This window comes from Equus asinus, chromosome 14, assembly GCF_041296235.1.
Source record: "Equus asinus isolate D_3611 breed Donkey chromosome 14, EquAss-T2T_v2, whole genome shotgun sequence".
NCBI lineage: Eukaryota > Metazoa > Chordata > Mammalia > Perissodactyla > Equidae > Equus > Equus asinus.
The window spans coordinates 798,447-816,096 of record NC_091803.1 but is presented as its reverse complement, the minus strand read 5'-3'; the positions used below and the strand labels follow the sequence as shown (position 1 = coordinate 816,096).

Sequence of the window (17,650 nt, the reverse complement as noted above, 5' to 3'; positions counted from 1 at the left end):
CACCTCTGCTGGCTCTCTGTCCTCATCTCTCCGCTTTTCTGCAGAGTTGTATTTCCCATGGCTGTGTCCCTACGTCACACAGTTTGGTTTTGCTTGTGTTTGCACTTTACACGGATGGAATTGTATTCTGCGTATTTTTTGTGTGTATGCGTGTTTTGCTTCTTGGGCTAAACTTTACTTGTAAGCATTGTCCATGCTGTTGTGTGTGGCTCGAGATTGTTAATTTTTATCGGTGTATGAATTTACCATAGTTTATCCGTTGTTCTAGTGACGGTCATTTGAGTTGTTTCCAGTTTGGGGAGATTATAAACAACACGGCGATGACTGCTCTTGTACGTATCCTGCCCGTCTGCACACGTTCCCCTGGGGTTTATACCTGGGGTGGAATTGCAGGGCCTTATTGGGAATCTTCCTCTCTACTGGGTAAACCTGCTGTGTTAGTTCTCTATTGCTGTGTAACAAATTACCGCAAAATTTAGTGGCTTAAAATAACCACGTTTGTGTGGGTCAGGAATCTGGGTGGGCCGAGCCGGGTGTTCTGGCTCACAGGCTGCAGTCAAGGTCTCGGCCGGGCTGCAGTCTCACCTGAAGGCTCGGCCGGGGAACGGTCTGCTTCCAGCCTGCCTCGGTGGTCATCAGGGGGATTCAGTGCCTCCCTGGCTGTGAGACTGGGGGCCTCCGTTCCTTGCTGGCTGTTGGCCAAAGGCTGCCCTTAGTTCTTTGCCACGTGGGCCTCCTCAGGGAGCTCATGGTGTGGCATCTGGCTCCATCATAGAGAGGGGGAGAGAGAGAGCACAAAAGATCGGAAGTCGTGATCTTTTATAACCTGATCTCGGAGGTGATTTCGCATCGCTTGCTGCCTTCTGTGGGTTGGAGGCTGGTGGCTAGGTTCAGCCCACAGCAAGCGTGTGACTGTCAGGAGGCAGCAGCATCAGGGCCTGGTAGAAGCCGCCCGCCACCACCCACTGTTTCCTCAGAGGTGGTCCTAGCGGCTCCCGTCCCACCGGCAGCCCACGAGAGCTCACCACACGCCTCTCTCTTGACAACACTTGGTCTTCTCAGGCTTTCTAATCATCTTGTGAGTCTGAGTAGCATCTCATTGTGGGCTTTTAATCTTTTGATGTTTATGTATTTTGTGACGTGAAGTGACATAGAATAAAAGGCAAAGATCTTAAGGTCAGACGGAAGCCGTTTGATAAATTCACGTACACGCCTCTGTGCGCCCAGGGCTTGTTCTCGATTGTCCTCGCTCTGTACTCATGCTTGGTCGCCTCCTGAGTATCTTGGCATTCAAGGCCACTCCCGACCACTCCAAAATTCATAGCTCCAGCACTGACCCTTCAGCCACACTCCAGACCTAAGATCTGTTTGATCCTCAGCAACCATTGAGTGTCTCACAGTGAGGGGACTCAGAACCTCATTGTCCAAAATCCACGTCCTTGTTCGCCCCTGAGGAGAAGTCGAACACCACTGCTTCACTTGCTCAGGCAAAACCCTTGTGTTTATTCTTTTTTCGTTTATTGTGGTAAAATACACATGACATAAAATTAGCCATTTTAGCCATTTTTAAGTGTCCCTTTCTGCGGCATTGAGCACACTCACAGTGTTGTGCAACCATCGCCACCATCCATCTCCGGAACGTCTTCATCTTCCCAAACGGAAACTCTGTCCCCATTAAACACTGACTCCCATCCCCTCCCCGGGCCCTGGCGCCCACCATCTACTTCCTGTCTCCATGGATTTGCCTCCTCCAGGGGCCTTGTGTGAGTGAGTCACACAGGATTTGTCCTTTTATCCTTGTGTTTTTTCTTGACTCCCCTCTTTCTCTCACATCCCGTGTCCAATCCATCAGGGAATCCTGTTGACTTCAGAATACACCCAGAGTCCGACTGCTTCCCGCGGCTCGAGTTGCTCCCGTCCTGGTCCAGGCCTCCCGCCCCTCACCACCGTGCCTCTGCTCCAGTCTCTGCCTCCGCCTCCCTCGGGTTGTGCTCAGGGCCCTGCGGACAGTCAGGATTCTCAGACGGGAGTCGCGCCGCACGCCTCGGCCGTCCTGCTCGGGACTCTTCAGTGGCTCCTCCTGAGTTCACGTCGATACCAGAGCTCACGTGCACACTTCCCACTTGCCTCTTCTTTCTTCCACACTCAGTAGATGGTCTTTATCAAGTTGAGGAAACTCCTCTATTGCTAGTTTTCTAAGAGCTTCGGTCGTGAGCGGATGTCGAATCTTGTCAAGTGCTTTTCTGTATCAGGTGTTCTGGTCATGTGATCTTTCTTCTTTGGCCTGTTAAATATGATGCGTTACGTTGACTGATACCTGAATATTGACCAGCCTGGCGCCCCTGGAGGAGCCCTGCATGGTCACGGTATATAATCACTTTTATATGGTGCTGAATTCTATTTGCCAGTATTTTGTTGAGGATTTTTGCATCTGAATTCATGAGGGATACTGGCCTGTAGTTTTCTCTTTTCTGTACTGTCTGTGTCTGGTTTTGAATCAGGGCATTTGGTATTAATTCTTCAAATGTTTGGTAGAATTTGCCAGTGAAGCCCTCTGGGCCTGGAGATTTAGTTTTCGGGAGTTTGTAAGTTGCGAATTCGATTTCCTTGATTTTATAGTGCTATTCGAGTTATCTGTGTCATGTGACTTGTGTGTCGTGGAAGTTCATGCTTTCTGAGGATTTGGTCTCCTCCAGGTTTCTTTTTATAATTCTGTGTTCCCTGCACATAGTCTCAGGTTCGACCTTTGTTTCTTGAAATATGACGAGCGCAGTTTTCCATCCAGCGTGAAGCTGCTGTGGTTGACTGTGCGTCTCCCGCACCCGCTGTTGCATTTACGTAGCTGCCACGACTCTTCCTGGTCACTGCTTGTGAGACATGAATGGGTGCGTCTGAGGCCTGGGGCGGCTGTGTCCTGTGCGGGAAGCCTCTGGAGGCTCCTGCCGGGTGTCCAGGGTGCAGTGAATGAGGACCACGTCGAGTCTCACCTGAGGCTTGGGTCCTGGCCCCCAGGCTCGTGAGTGCCCCACGACCCCTCAGACTGGCTTCTTTTTGTTCCCCTGTCACAAAGCAGCCTTTTGTTCCTCAGCACCTAGGGCATCTCTTCTAGTCTCCTGTAAATCTGTGTGGGTACACACGTGTGTGTGCCTGTGTGTGTGCGTGTGCTTGGAGGGTGGGGTGAGCTGACAGGGGCTCGGGTCGCCTGCACATCAGGTGGCAGCCTGCGTGCAGCTCTGCTGGGCCTTGGCTCCCCGTGGGGAGCGTGGTGTGGACAGATGCCCTCAGGACCGTTGGTGGCCTGGGCACTCAGTCTCTGACTGCCCGTTTCAAGCTTTCTTCCAGAAATCTGTCTGGGAGTCCCCCGTCCTTTCACATGGTTCACACGCTGCCTGATCCGGCAGTTTCCGGTGCTGTGCTGTCGGGGGCCGGGGTGGGGGGTTGATCGGAATTTGAAGTGACATCAGTGGACTTTCTAATGGATTGTGAGCGTTGGATCTTCGGGCGCAGGGAGTGTGCTGTGGCCCTCTGGGCGAGAGTTCTGTAGTGTGACTTCGAGGACAAGAGCCTTCTGCTTCTAACGCCACAGAGGAGCCGCCTCAGCCAGCAGTGGCTGGCGGCCCTGGGAAGTGAGAGGATGAGGCCTGCTGTGGTTTCCTTCATTTCCGGACAATTTACGTTTTTGAGTCAACAAAGAGAAATGCTGTATTGTTTGCTGAAGACGGAATGTTCTGAGCAGGCTGGTCTCAGGGGAGTGACGGCCACCTGCTTTCTTGTCTGCTCTAAGAGTTTATGGTGACCTCCCTGGAAGAGCCTGAGCCTCCTGAGGGTTGGGGGCTCACCTGAATTCCAGGTGACAGCTCAGGAGGAGACGGAAGCTTCGAGAAGGAGCCACACGGGCTTCCTTCGTCCTGTGTCCGTGTGACGAGCACTTCCCATGGGCCGCTTCTGAAGAGCGCTGTTCTAGGCACCGTGGGAACCGATGAGGGCTGCGGCCCCGCCCTCTCCTTCCGCAGCTCAGGTGGCAGTGGGGAGGACGACTCCAGAGGGGACCGGGAGCATCAGGGGCGCATCAGCGTGTGCTAGCCGCCGTCCCGCAGGGGAGGAGGGGAGAGAAGGAGCAGGAACTCCTTGTAAACGTTCTGCACTCCACTGTGCTCGTCCCCTCTTGAGAGCCCTGCCATCAGTGATGCTCGGGTGCAGCGGAGCCGGCCTCCTGGAGAGACTGGGGCGCTGGCTTTCCTCGAACAGCTGGCGTCCTTCCCGGGCCCCCACAGCTGATCTCTTCTGATAAGTTTAGGTTGGTTCCACCCCGCTGCAAAGGCTTAGAGTTGCAGTCAAGTTTTAGTGCACTTTTGTTCTGTGTTCCTTTGACTTTTAAAACCCTCATTCCCAGACGAGATCCCCCACCCACTGGACAATGGCAAAAATCAGATTAACTCAGAGCAGCTGGCATTTTTCTGCCGGCCGGAACTGGGCGTGTGCAGGCTCGCCTGCCCCCGGGCTGTGTGTCGGCTCAGGGCCTGTCTGCAGTGCCAGGGCGTTTTGGGGGCCCTCCCAGGCCTCGAGTTCCTTGAAGCTGGTGCTGCGTGTGTCTGGGTGCCTGGAGAGCACTGCAGGGCCGCCTGTGATGGCCAGCGCCGCCCACTTCCCTGGCCGCCCCCATCTTCCCACCCAGGCCCTCTCCCAGGGGGGCTGCCACTCCCTAGGCTGAGCGCCCAGGCAGGGGCTGCAGGCCGTGTGGTGGGTGCGCTGGGTGCGCTGGGTGAAGGCACTCAGCAGAGCTCCTTGAACAGGAGGCCGAGGGCGCACTGGGTGGAGAGTGAATGTCCAGGAAGCGGTGGGTGTTTCACAGGTGACACCGCTCCCTCCTCCCTCCCCTCCTCTGTGTCTGCTGTGAGCTGAGCTGACTCCACGCCTGCCAAACCCGGGAAGGCAAAGTGCTAATTAACGCTGCACACAGGCCTCAGCGATGGCCTCCGCTCAGTGCTCAGCGAGTATTTCTCAGTTGATCCGTCGTTTAAGAAGCGAAAGCTTTTCTTCCCTGAGTCTCAGTTGAGAACCACTGATGTCGACGATGCAGCTGGAAAGCTCGGGTGTTCAGACGTCTTCTCTGATCCTAGAGGACCTGCTGCTCTCACCCGCCAACAGCATGTTCCTTTGCCTTCCGTCTCTCGTGTTTTCCAGGAGATACTTTATCACGAATACACAATCAGTAGTGGAAAAGGAGCGTAAGAAGACCTTGAGGAACAAAGGCTGTGTGTCCTGGAGTTCTGAGCAGGTTGCCCCAGGGACTGACCCAGCACAGTGCAGAGTGAGTGACACACATTATAGCGCGTTGGCTTCCTTCTGCCGGCTCCTGCTGCTCTCGTCAGATGGCGATGCCTGGAAAGGGAGCCGTGGGCAGTGACGACCTGCGGCTGCCAGACATGCCCGGCCAGCCTGTGACGGCTCCTCGGCGCCCTGTTACAGGTCTTGGGGGGCACTGGTCTTCGTGGCTTTGTGAGGATCCCCGAGCATGATTTAGTGAACCCAGCTTTCATTTTTACTAAAGTTCTTTCCTCTCTTTTTAATTTAAAAGCATCTCAAAAGACTCCCCAGATAATTAGTTTCCCACCATGGAAAAGAAAATAAAACTTGAGTTACTGGGCAGTAAGTGAAAAGAGAAAACTTTAATTGGAAGATTTACAAGAAGTGTGAGGATAGCTTCCAGATTCCAGATGGCCTCAGCCTCTCCATCCTCAGGAAGTGGTTGTGTCTGCTAAGGAAGAGCTCACATGGTGACCGGCCATCGTCTCCCGTCTGTAGGTAGAAACACTGTCCGACCGTGGCATCGACTTCAAAGGTGTTGACCGTTGTGCAGAGACGAGCACGCATCCAAGCAAGGAAGGCCGACTGTGGGGAAAATGCCCCTGTGCCTGCCTGTTTGTTTTGTTTAAAAACAGCTTTATTGAGATGTAATTTACATCATCAAGTCACCCTTTTAAAGCATGTACTTCAGTGCTTTTTACTATATTCACAGAGTTGTAACCGTCACTACTATCTGATTTTAGAATATTTTCTTCACCCCCTAAAGAGACTTTGTACCCACTAGCAGTCGCTCCCCACTGGCCCCTCCCATCAGCCCCTGGCAACCACTTGCTGCCCTCTCTCTCTCTCTGGATTTGCCTACTTGGGCGTTTCATAGAAATGGAGTCATACAATGTGGTCCTTTCGTGACGGCTTCTTTCAGTTAGCATCGTGTTTCCAAGATTCAGCCACGTGTAGCATGTGTCAGCACTTCATTCTCTTTTATTTTATGGCCAAATACTGCCCCACTTTATGGCTGGGCCACATTTTCCTCATCCATTCATCTGCTGACGGACACGTGGGTTGCTTCCACCTCTTGGCTATTGTGAATCATGCTGTTGAGCGTTCGTGCACAAGTGTTTGTTGGAACACCTGTTCCAGTTCTTTCCAGTCCATACCTGGGTATGGAGTCGACATTGCACACATTTGTCCCGTTGCTGTGATGTTCGTGTGCATGCTTGCACTCACGCTCTGTCTTTCTGCATGTGCCACCCCACCCGTGAATACTGTGATGTGTGTTTCCGTGCAGTGAGAGCTTCATTTCACGTAACCACAGGACAGTGCTCAGTCTCAGGGGCTGAGTGGTCATATGAGGCCTCAGGCCTCCCAGCTGTTCCACTTTTGTCAGTTGACTCCGTAGCACCTTGTAGCATTTTTTCTCCCAGCAGATCATCCTGTCTGGGGTCACACACTGCATTTAGTTTCTGTATCTCTCAACTCCTCTTAATTTGGAACTCTCCTCTGCCTTCCTTTGCCTTTAAGACATTGACATTTTGGGTGAATAGCCTGTCCCCGTTTTGCATTTTCTGCTCTTTCCCCTGATTAGATTCAAGTTGTGATCTGGATGAGGACGTGGAGATGTCATGCCCTCCTCAGGGTCCCCGTCTGGAGTGGGCTCCTTGTAAGCGCCCTGGGTGTGCTATCCCATGTCTCTGCTGTGTGGTTACTGTCCCCCCAGTGTTAAAGCAGTCGGGGAGGTGGGGGTACACAGGGGCTCTGCACGTCCTACTTCTAGTCGTGTCCCCTGGTGTGGGCTGCTCTAGGGGCTCCTGCCTGCCCGTCTTCCCTGCGACAGTTGGAGAATGTCGTTCCCCGCTCCGGCACTCTTCCCCATTTTGCTGTAAGCATGAGTCCTCCCCACCCATCCACCCACCATCTATCCATCAGCCATCCATCCATCCACCATCCACCATCCACCATCCATCCACCATCCACCATCCACCATCCACCATCCACCATCTACCATCTACCATCTACCATTCACCCATCCACCATCCATCCACCATCCATCATCTACCATTCACCCATCCACCATTCACCCATCCACCATCCATCCACCATCCATCCACCATCCATCTATCCATCATCCATCCATCCACCATCCACCATCCATCCACCATCCACCATCCATCCATCCATCCACCATCAATCCACCATCCATCCATCCATCATCCACCCATCCATCCATCTATCCATCTACCACCCATCCATCCATCCATCCATCTACCACCCATCCACCCATCCACCATCCATCCATCCATCCACCCACCATCCACCATCCATCCACCATCCATCCACCATCCATCCATCCATCCATCCACACATCATCCATCCATCCATCCACCATCCATCCACCATCCATCCATCCACCCATCCATCCACCATCCATCCACCATCCATCCATCCATCCATCTACCATCCACCATCCACCATCCAGCTGTCCATCCATTCATTCATTCCTGTGTGTTACTGTATTGTGTTTATTTCGTTGTCTGTTTTATTTAAATTATATTTATAGCTGTCTATTATTGGAATGGACTCATGGATTCTTATTTTTCAATGGTTTATAATTATTTACTCTTCCTAATTATCTTGGGGCTCAAATTGCTCCAGATTTGGCCAGTGGGAACCCTTCAGGTGGGTCCCTGTGTCCTTTTGGTGTGGCCCTGTCATTCTCTTGAAGATTTTCTTACCTTTTGGCAGGACACCATGTTCGAAGGCTCATCTCGTACCTTCCTGCCCTGGCCCGACTTGGCCATTTCTCCAAGGAGCTGGGTTCCTTTTTGAGGCTAAGGGTGTTAGAGAGCAAGGTCTGGGGCCAGGTGGGCCCACAGCCACCCAGGTCTTCTCTTCTAGCCCCTTAGAGCAGACAGAGCTGGGGAATATATGCACGTGTGTGTTTGTGTCTGTTTACACACACTCCGTGCAGGTGCGTACTCACTGTGTGTGCCCGTTCATCCATGCTCACACCCAGGACACACACATCTGTGTACACGTGTGCCTGCCTGTACATATTCTTATTTTAGAAATCCTAGGTTTCACGGATACCTCCAGTCCCGCCCTTTCCCACGGGGCTTTCCCTGCCTGCCCTTCTCCCTGCCGTATTTGCAGCTCCCTCTTCCACTGCGAGAACTCTGGCTGCTAGACCATCCACACGTTTGCTAATGTGCTCATTCGCTGTACGTTTAAAGCAGCTTCTGGATTTCTTCTCCCCCTCTGCTCAGCAGGCAGCCACCCGAGGAAGTTTGTGTGCAGTTCTCTCCCCTCCCTCCTCAGATGGGAGGAACGTACACCAGGAGGTTTTTGTGGACCGAACGCTGCCACGCATCACTGAGGGGCCGCGGGGACTGGACGGGGCGGGCGTGTCACCCGCCTCATCGAGAGAGAATTATGAGGCTCACAGACAGTTATGAAGTCCTCTTCGGAGCTGACACAGCTTTCGTGTGCTCACAGCTCTGTGCATTGAGCTGTCAGTGGGTTTATGGGGCACTGGTGTAGAGGGGGCTGGTGACCAGAAGAAGGCAGGCAGTCGGATGCTCTGATGTTATCTTGTGGTCTTCCTGCCAAAACCATCAGATAGGCCCCACTCTCGGACGGGTGCTTCTGCGAGGGCGTGCTTTGGGACGGCCGGGTAGGCTGTCGCAGAGCCCAGTGGGGCTTGTGATCTTGGCACTGTCTCCCAGACGGGAGCTCTAGGGTCTCAGGGTCAGAAGAGACTTCCGAGGCCACCTGGTCAACCTCTGGCTCGGAAAGAATCCCTTTCTGTTACGTCAGGACCTCTGCCTTGCGCTTGCCCTGCTAGCGGCCGCGGGCTCCGCTGGGGTGCTCTGACCCTTGGAGCAGTTCTGCAGCCAGATTTACAGGTCAGGAAATGGGCTTCGAGCGGTGAGGGGCAGGAGCTGGCTTCCGGCCCTGTTTGACCTGTGCCTGGGGCGAGTGCCAACTGCAGAGACCTCCGGGGAGGAGGCACAGAAGCGGGGGGGCTTATGAGCACAGGGCCAGCGTCTGCGTGCCAGGGGGAGACTTGTGCTGTGTGGTCTCAGAGGTGGTTACCCGGGGCCTCTGGGCGGAAGCTTCCTCTCCTGTAGCCTGGGGAGGGGCTCGGGACAGTCCCAGCTGGCCCAGGAGGCTGCCTTGGAGGTACGAGGTGCCTGTCCTGGGTCGATGGCTTTGGGGTTTGGTCAGATGCAGTCCCGCCCACAGATCCTTGGGGGGATCTCCATTCTGCCGCCCACCCACCCATGTCCTGCCTGATGCTCCTTTGGGAAGAGATCTGGCCCGTGACCTTGAGTGACCTCTTGGCGCACATGGTGGTGTGCCCTGGCTCCACGTGGTTTCTGCGTGGTTTGCTTTCTCCTGTTTGATACCAGGGCTGCCGAGCGCTGTGGACGAAGGGACAGGGACTTTGGAGACGGGCTGGTTCCTGGCCACATCACCATTTCAGATTCTGATCAGCTATAGACTCTTACAGCATCAGGTTCTCTGAGTAATGGGGACGGTATGTGCCTCGTGGGTTTATTGGAAGGATCAGGGACGAGGCCTTATTCTCATACAGTGTCTGTCTCCCCACCCTGCCCGCCCCCATAAAAGCTAAAGGTTAAACATCCTGGGTCTCTACTCTGCGTACTTTTAAAGCGTCTGTGCATCACCACTTTCTAGCTGGGGTGAGAACGATGAATGCGTTTGATGGATCCCTTGCACATAGTCAGATCATGGTGCTGGCGCTCCAGTCTGGGTCTGCCTTCTGCTGTTTGGAGTTGCCAACACTGAGCTCAAAGGGGGACTTAGTAATGAGCACTCATCTAAAATATTCCCTGTTGGGGTTTGCAGGCTGCAGTGCTGGGGAATGGCTGTCTGATCTGACCGGGCCCTGTGCTCTGGAATGGCACTCTGGGGAAGGGGAGAGCCATCTCCCAAGGGGCTCGGAGGATGGAGGGAAAAGCACCTGTTGCAAGATGGCGGCTCTGCCCTTGTAGACGTGCTGATGTGGGAGGTTCTGGAGAGGCAGGGGAAGGGGTCTTCACAGGAAGGGGCTGTGGTGCCTGAGTCAGCGTCACCCTCCCCCCAGCCGGAGGGTAGGTGCTCTGTGAGACAGGGCCACAGGCAAGCCCTGTCCAGCCGCCCACGTGATTTTCCCCAGTCACTGGACGTGTTGGTGCAGGGAACCAGCCCGGTGGAGGTCTGCTAGTCGTCCTCTTGCTAGAATTGGGATGTTTACGTAGAAAGTGAGTTTGAACCCTTGAACCACTCACTGGAGACGGCGCTTCGCAAGCTCCCAGTGTACTGCATGCACACGTCCCTCTGTCACGGTCTCCCTCCCGTGGAGAGTCACCCATCAACCCCTGGTAGGACTACCAACGACTTGTTCCCCTGAGACCTGAACATTACCCCCTCGTCTTCTCCCTCGGGAAGCCCTCCCCGTGTGAAGACCCTCGCAGGCCCCCCCAGGGCAGCCGGGCCCTGTCCTGGTTGCACTTCTGGGGAGGTGGTCCCTCAGCAGAGTGGGTGGGACAGGAGGAGTGGGAGCCAACTCAGATCGGGCTCCTGCCTACTTCACACTCAGACAGGGAGCCCCTCAGCCAGCTCAGGTGCCTCCTGAGTGCTTTGAGCTACTGCAGACACCATGGCTTATCCTGACAACGTGGAACCCTCTAGAAAAGTGAGGGTATATGGTGCATTTGCACCGAAATTTATTTTGGTACCCAGAGGTTGTGCAGCAGAAGTATCAGCCATCCTAGAGATGCCAGTCTGTGTTCAGGCGGCTGCACTTAGATGCTGGCCTCATCAGAGTTCTCTGGGTGGTGAGTGAGCCTTGTGATGCTGGGGGGACATTTTTTCTTTGTGAGGGAGAAGCAATTCTGCTACCGAGGCTCTGAGAGCCCCCTACCACACCCCCCACCCTTAAGGAGCTACTTAGATACTTTAGAGGAATCAGCACGTGACTATATTTTATTGACACAACGGGACACTCCTAGCCCTCGTTAGTTTTTCTGTTTTCACATTCTGCTGAGAACTGGTTGCATTGCCGTCATCGTCGTTCCCGCTATCATTTTGTAGAGGCCAACTCTTGACCACGCACGTCTCAGTGTCTCATCGTGGCATCCCGCTGAGCTCCCTCTCACAGGCTCGTCCCACGGTAAGGTGGGTGCAGAGACAACTGTCACCATGAGGTGGGGATCCAGGATAGTGGCGGGCAGGCCTTCTATTGCAGAAGAGCCCTCGTGACCAAGGCAGCCCCAGTGCGAGGCTGTCACTCACCAGGTGGCGGCCAGGTGGCCAGCCTGAGAGGTGAAGATGCTCGGGTGCACAGGAGAAGCTTCTCCTCTTCCTCTTTACCTCCTGGTGCGCCATTTGACCTGCACCAGTAAAGTATCAGCCACAGACATGGAGCACGCACCACAGTATCCCGTGTGGGTCAGATGAGCGTATTCTGACTCCACACTTCATTTTTCCCCAAGGTGGCAGATTTATGGCCGATATATAGGTATTTCATCCCGAGCGCCCCCTCCTCTTTGCGTTCATTGGCCAACGCTAGCACCGTCCGCGGCTGTGGATGCGGTGTGCGCAGGGAGGGGCGAGAGCGCCACACTGGTCCCATGCCCTCTCCCGTTGGTCCCTGACCCATGCTGTGATGCGGATGGATGTCCAGCTCCGTGTGTGACCATGCAGGATCAAGGGGGCTTGTCTCTCAGAGCCCCACGTGTGACCGTGGCTGGGGCCTGGTGAGTTCACGGCCTGTTCTCATGCACCTCTGGGCGTGAGGTGGCCGGGCTGTCTCCCACCTTGCCCCGGGGCCGTCCTGTGAGTGACATCACGTTCTGCTGTCTCTGGGTGCAGCTCAGTTGTCTCTACGCCGCACTGCTGAACTTCACCTCCGACTGCTCCGTGCTGTCGGGGATGACCGCTTTGAGGGCCGCGTGGCAGAAGCGGTTCAGAGTCGACATGTTGGTTTTCTGCTCAATGTACAGCCTCAGTTTGTCCCTAAAGGTCTCCCCGAGAAAGCTGTAGATGAGGGGGTTCAGGCAGCTGTTGGAGAAGGCCGCGAGGTTGACGATGTGGCCCGTTAACGGGTAGGCGTGGCGGAAAGACTGTGTGCAGGGAGCGGACCCCGGCTGCGTGCGCTGCAGCAGGTGGACGCTGATGAAGATGTTCTCCGGCAGCCAGCAGATGAAGAAGACGAGGACCACGGCGAAGATCATCCGGAGGGCTTTCTGCCTGCGGGGACGCAGGCCGCGGTGCCGGTGAGCCTTGACGAGAACCCGGACGATGAGCGAGTAGCAGAGCCCGATGATGGCGAAGGGGATGATGAACCCCAAGGTGACCTCGAGCCACTGGATCTCCTTGACGTCTGCGAAGCAGAAGCAGACCTCCTCGGTGTGCTGCAGGTGCACGGCGGTGAAGGGCACCAGGGTGGCGGAGACGGAGGCCATCCAGATGAGGCCGCAGCTCAGCCGGGCATGCTGCTTCGTGCGGAAGAGGCCGCAGCGCATGGCCCTGGCCAGGGCAATGTAGCGGTCGAAGCTCATCCACGTGAGGAAGAAGATGCTGCTGTACATGTTGATCTGCAGGAAGAGCGACATGAAGGTGCACAGCGCGGTGATGTCGTAGTACTGCTCGTCCAGGTTGAACACCTCGATCAGCGAGTCCGCCACCAGGATGAGGTCCGCCGCCGCCAGGTTGATGAAGTACAGGTCGGGGATGGTCATCTTCTCGCGGAAGCTGATGTTCACCACCAGGATCAGGATGTTCCCCACGAAGCCGATGGGGAAGAGGAAGACGGTGTAGAGGCAGGACAGGAACAGCCCGATCACGTACTGCTGCTGCTCCGAGAGCGCGCCCGTCTGGTCCGCCCGGGCCGCGCCGGCCAGCACGCGGGACAGGTTGAGCTCTGGGGAGGCGCTGTTGTAGGCGCCGGGGTACGTCTCCATGCCAAAGACGGGCGCCGGAGGAGTCACTCCCATGTCTCCACCCCGCGCCGCTTTCAGGATTTGCCCCAAGGCCCACAGAAATCCGTTTTAAACAATAAATCCATCTTCAGAAAGAAAGGCGCTGCTCTTTGCAGCGAGCCAGACATTTGTAAAACCAGAGCTCGTCACAAGTAGCCCTTGCGACAGTTGGGTTTGTTTTGCAGAAAGTTGAGCAAACAGATGAGGTCGATGTCTGCGTGCGGAGGAGCACCCTCGCTCGCTCGTGGGCATGGCCGCTGTGCTGCCCCGCACCTGCTGCTCCCTCCCTGGGCACCTGGGAGGAGCAGAGAGAAGAGGGTTACTCACGGCCATAAGGCTTTCTCAGGGCCCATGGCCCAGAGTTGGGGGGGCACAGGGGGTGAAGGGAAGGCCAGGCCTCGAGCTTTGGTCGGCCTCGAAAGAGGGTTGTCACTGAGCTGAAGTGGAAGAATTAAGCGCACCCAGTGCCCGTTTCCTTTCCCGCGGGCTCTCCTAGGTCGGGGACCGGACAGTGAGTCATCCGCATACACAGTGGATGCCCTTTTTTTTTTGAATAGTCGAATAGCAGGCTTACGAAGTGACGTGGATGTTGGAATGGAAATCTGAGGAAAACTACTATTTGTCGGGAGAGGAGATAAAATTTATTTCAGCAGCTGTTGGAAAGAGAAATAAGATGGGAAGGGAAAAACCCAGCTTTTTGGGAAGATAGTGGATCCAGAACACTGTGGAAATTGGAGCAGAACCTTTTCTCTTACAATAAAATAGGTAAAAGAAATCTACTTTCTTGCTAATCCTAAGTTTGGGTGCCAAAAATAAAACTGTTTTTCATAGTAAGGGATGAGTGAGAGTGAGTAAAGAATAAAAATGTTAATTGTTTTAGGAAATAATATTTAAATTTTATTCAATGTTTTGACAAATTACTGTAAAACCTAATATGTTTTTGTAACGCTGTTTGTAACCAAAAACTTGGTGACCTAGAAACGGAGTAAAGAAGATCTGGTGACTTTTGCTTCTGACAGGGTTGGCATACGTGGCAGTTCACCTACAACGTGGCTCGTCAGTGTGGCTTAATGGGGGCTTCTGGTCGTTTGCCTCATTTCTCCGTGCTCCTACAAGTTCTCTGTGGAGTCGGCCAGCGGACGTTGGACAGGGTCTGCGACATTTGGGTTGTCACAACTTGGGAGGGGTGCTCCTGGCACCGAGTGGATAGAGCCCCGGGTGCCGCTGGACATCCTACAGTGCACAGGACGGCCCCACCCAAGAGAAAGATCCGGCCCCAATGTCAGTGGTGCCGAGCTTGAGAAACCCGGAGTAAGTCAGCTTGTCACAGTAAAATGGGTTTGAATTGCTTTTCTTTTAAGAGTCTTCATTTTACTCTATGAGATCATTAGGAATCATTTTTGAAGTGTTGCCAAACCAGGCATTTATTGACTTACTGCTTGAAAATACTGCTTTAAAAAAAAGGAGAAAGATTAATCATGGCCTTGGTTCAGTTATGATTTTAAAAGTATTCAATACCCTTTGCTTAGCTGGGGTTGACAAATTAGATCTTATTAGTTATTTTGCATTCTTTATTCATCTTCAGTAGATAATCCCAATTGAACTACATAAATGTCACTGTTCTCAGATTCTGTCCAGAGTGTTTAAAGCCACTGTATTTAATTTCTTTGTAAAAACTGCTCAGACTAGTTGTTTTACCCTTTGTGGAGATTTTGGAAAGTTTTAGACTGCATTGTTAGAGGAAAGCTTAAAGATGCGGGGAGCCTGAGACGTGCTCTTGCTCTCTTCCCTGAGCCTGCTAAAATCCACACGGGTGTTTCAGCACGGCTCCTTCACTCCTTCCCGCGTCAGTGGACGCTTCGATCCTAGGCAAACACTGTTATTTTTGTAATAGTCTAATAAAAAGATACAGGACCTTAGTATGCAATTTACCACTGACGATATCCTCATGAAAGATGGCCATGAATTTATAAACATGAAGATGAGTATTAAACAGTTTGATATCATTTTGTTTCAAATTTCCGCCGCTTGTCCAGCTCTAGAAACAGCTATCAAGCATGTATCTCTGTAACGGAATATTAATCCAGCAATTACTTTCTGGGTTGGGCAAGTGTTTTCATTGATGCGGGACGGTAGTGCCGTGCCGGGGTAATCTCATTTTCTCGGAGTGAGACAGATCCTTGCTTGCACACAATCTGACATGGTACTGGATAATATTGATTTCCGCGTGTGCTATAAAAAGAAGCTTTGTGCAAAGCCGCCCTTAATGTAGCCTCGTTGAGATTGTCAGAGCAACGTTTGGGTTTCTCACGCGGGGAGCGGTGCATGCCTCGAGTCTCGGTGCCTCTGTGCCCCCTCACCGGAGGGCCATGTTTACCTACATTATGCATGAGATGCTGCACCTTGGTGAGACTGCCGAGCTGGGTCTGCCCGGCCCAGGCCCCGTCGTGACACCAACCCAAACGCAGAACCAGGAACCCAGGACAGACTCACCTGTGCCGTGGCTGGCCACCCCCACGGGTGTCACTTCTGGGCAGCCCCCTCTCCTCTCCCTCAGAGGGCTCCTCGGCCGGCCTCAGGACCGTGCTCACAGCAGGCGGGAGGTGCGGCTGGACCCTTCCTGCGGGCCGTGGTCATTCTGCACCTCCACCCGTCGGAGAATGGAGTGGAAGCGGAGACCAGGCTGGCAGGGCTGCCCTGCGAGGGTGCCTGTCATTGTCGCTGACAAGACGGCCAGGGCGAGTTGCCCAGCAGCCAGCCCGCTTTATAGGCTTCCCTGGCCGCCCATTCGCTCTGGACTGCGCTGGGTGGCCTCCCTACAAGGCCAGTGTTAACCCTTTTTTTGCTGGCCTCTTTTCTCCCACACGGTGGCAATGAGCTCAGTCCCGCTAAGCGCTTTTATCCAGGCTCCCAGTTTACCTGCTGTTCTTCACTCACTGATACAGGTTTTTCTGAAGTTTGAAGAGATCGTAAATAGGTCTTGTTTCTCTTTTGGACACTAACCTGTCATTTGTTGAAACTTAAATATTCTGGCTTGTTTCAGTAACTGACTGGTTTAAAACCAAACCCTAAATTTCCTAAATTTAGAGAGTAGCATGTGAATTATACAGAGAGAATTTAACCCAGGAATTTCACAGACATTTGTAGAAAGAAACTTAAACCCAAGAAATAGCAGGTATTTTTGGCAAGTGAATTCAGAATCAGTCGTTTTTCTGCTCTTGTGGTAGCAGCGTCTCGGCTCTGCTGTCTCCTGGCCCTGAATCCGCTGGAGAACCTGCCTGGCGGGCGCTGGTGACTGGCCAAGGGGCACTCCTCCCCCAGGGCCCCGCACTCCGCCTGTGCCTGCCCCGTGCCCTGTCCGTGCTCCATCGATCCGGGTAAACGTGCTCCCCAGTGCCCAGTGCCGACCGTCCAAGCGCCCCCCCTGCTGGTGGCTGGAGTTTCACCGTCAGCTTGGACAGAGGCTGGCAGAGCCGCCCCATGAGGGCCAGAGACGTGCCCAGGCTGCGGTTCAGGTGTGTGAGGTGCGCAGGGCTGCGGCGCCTGGCTGCTCTCGCCAGGTTGGGGGGTTTTCATAAACGGCACCGTTGAATGGATGGCGTACTTTTCTCTTAGTGTCTCTTTTCCTTTTTAGTTTTCTAAAGCTGTTAAGACTGAACTCTGAGTGATCCTTCTTACCAGCGAATATGCATAAAGCAGACTCCTGCCACACTGGCACCAGGGCGGCCGGCCTGCGCTCTTCACAGACGAGAAAGCTGGGTCCGGGCTTGAAACCAGGCATCTGCTGGGACAAGGGCTTGTCCGGCACCGGGTGCTCCTCGGTCACCTGGCTGCTCGCGATCAGCTCGGCTTTCCCGAAAGCTTCCTGTCCTGTGACGAGCCCATGCGGGCGGGCTTGAAGGCGTTCTGAAGGATACTAATTTAGCACCTTTCAGATACATTATTTGGGAAATATACACGTACTTTTCAACCGAGAATACTGTGTTAAATTTTTTATGGAAAAAATACTAACATTCAGAGTTCTTTCCAGCTGTAGAATCCAGCCATGATTCTAATATCTTGGCTTCTTAAAATTTTGAATGACTTGATAACATAAACTAGGCCGGTTTGATTTTAGACGTATTTTTGGCCAGCGGCAAAGTCGAGATGGTTTCAGTACTAAAAATGCCTGAGACACCATTTTGAAAGAAATGAGTCATGAGAAAGTACAGCTTCCTCTGGAGTTAAATAAATAAATAAAAATAAAAATCCAAACCTTGAAATAGCCAAGGCATGTCACTTAAAAATAGCCGCTCCCTGCTCACACAAACCCGCAGCCTGCAGGCTCCGCCTCGCGCCAGGAGGAGAGGAAGAGCGGG

At 53.6% G+C, this 17,650-nt stretch overlaps 2 protein-coding genes across 6 annotated transcripts in view; one reads left to right on the top strand and one right to left on the bottom strand.

The window, feature by feature from the left end:
• The window catches only part of CHLSN (cholesin), a 150,544-nt gene that overhangs the window by 43,655 nt on the left and 89,239 nt on the right, over nt 1–17,650 (top strand). The gene's annotated exons all lie outside the window — the stretch shown is intronic.
• On the bottom strand, nt 10,815–16,191 carry GPER1 (G protein-coupled estrogen receptor 1). Its single transcript, XM_014846646.3, has 2 exons — nt 15,786–16,191; nt 10,815–13,587 (listed from the first exon to the last, which is right to left on the bottom strand). The coding sequence occupies exon 2, from the start codon at nt 13,305–13,307 to the stop codon at nt 12,195–12,197; it is 1,113 nt and encodes a 370-aa protein (XP_014702132.1). The 5' UTR covers nt 13,308–13,587; nt 15,786–16,191; the 3' UTR covers nt 10,815–12,194.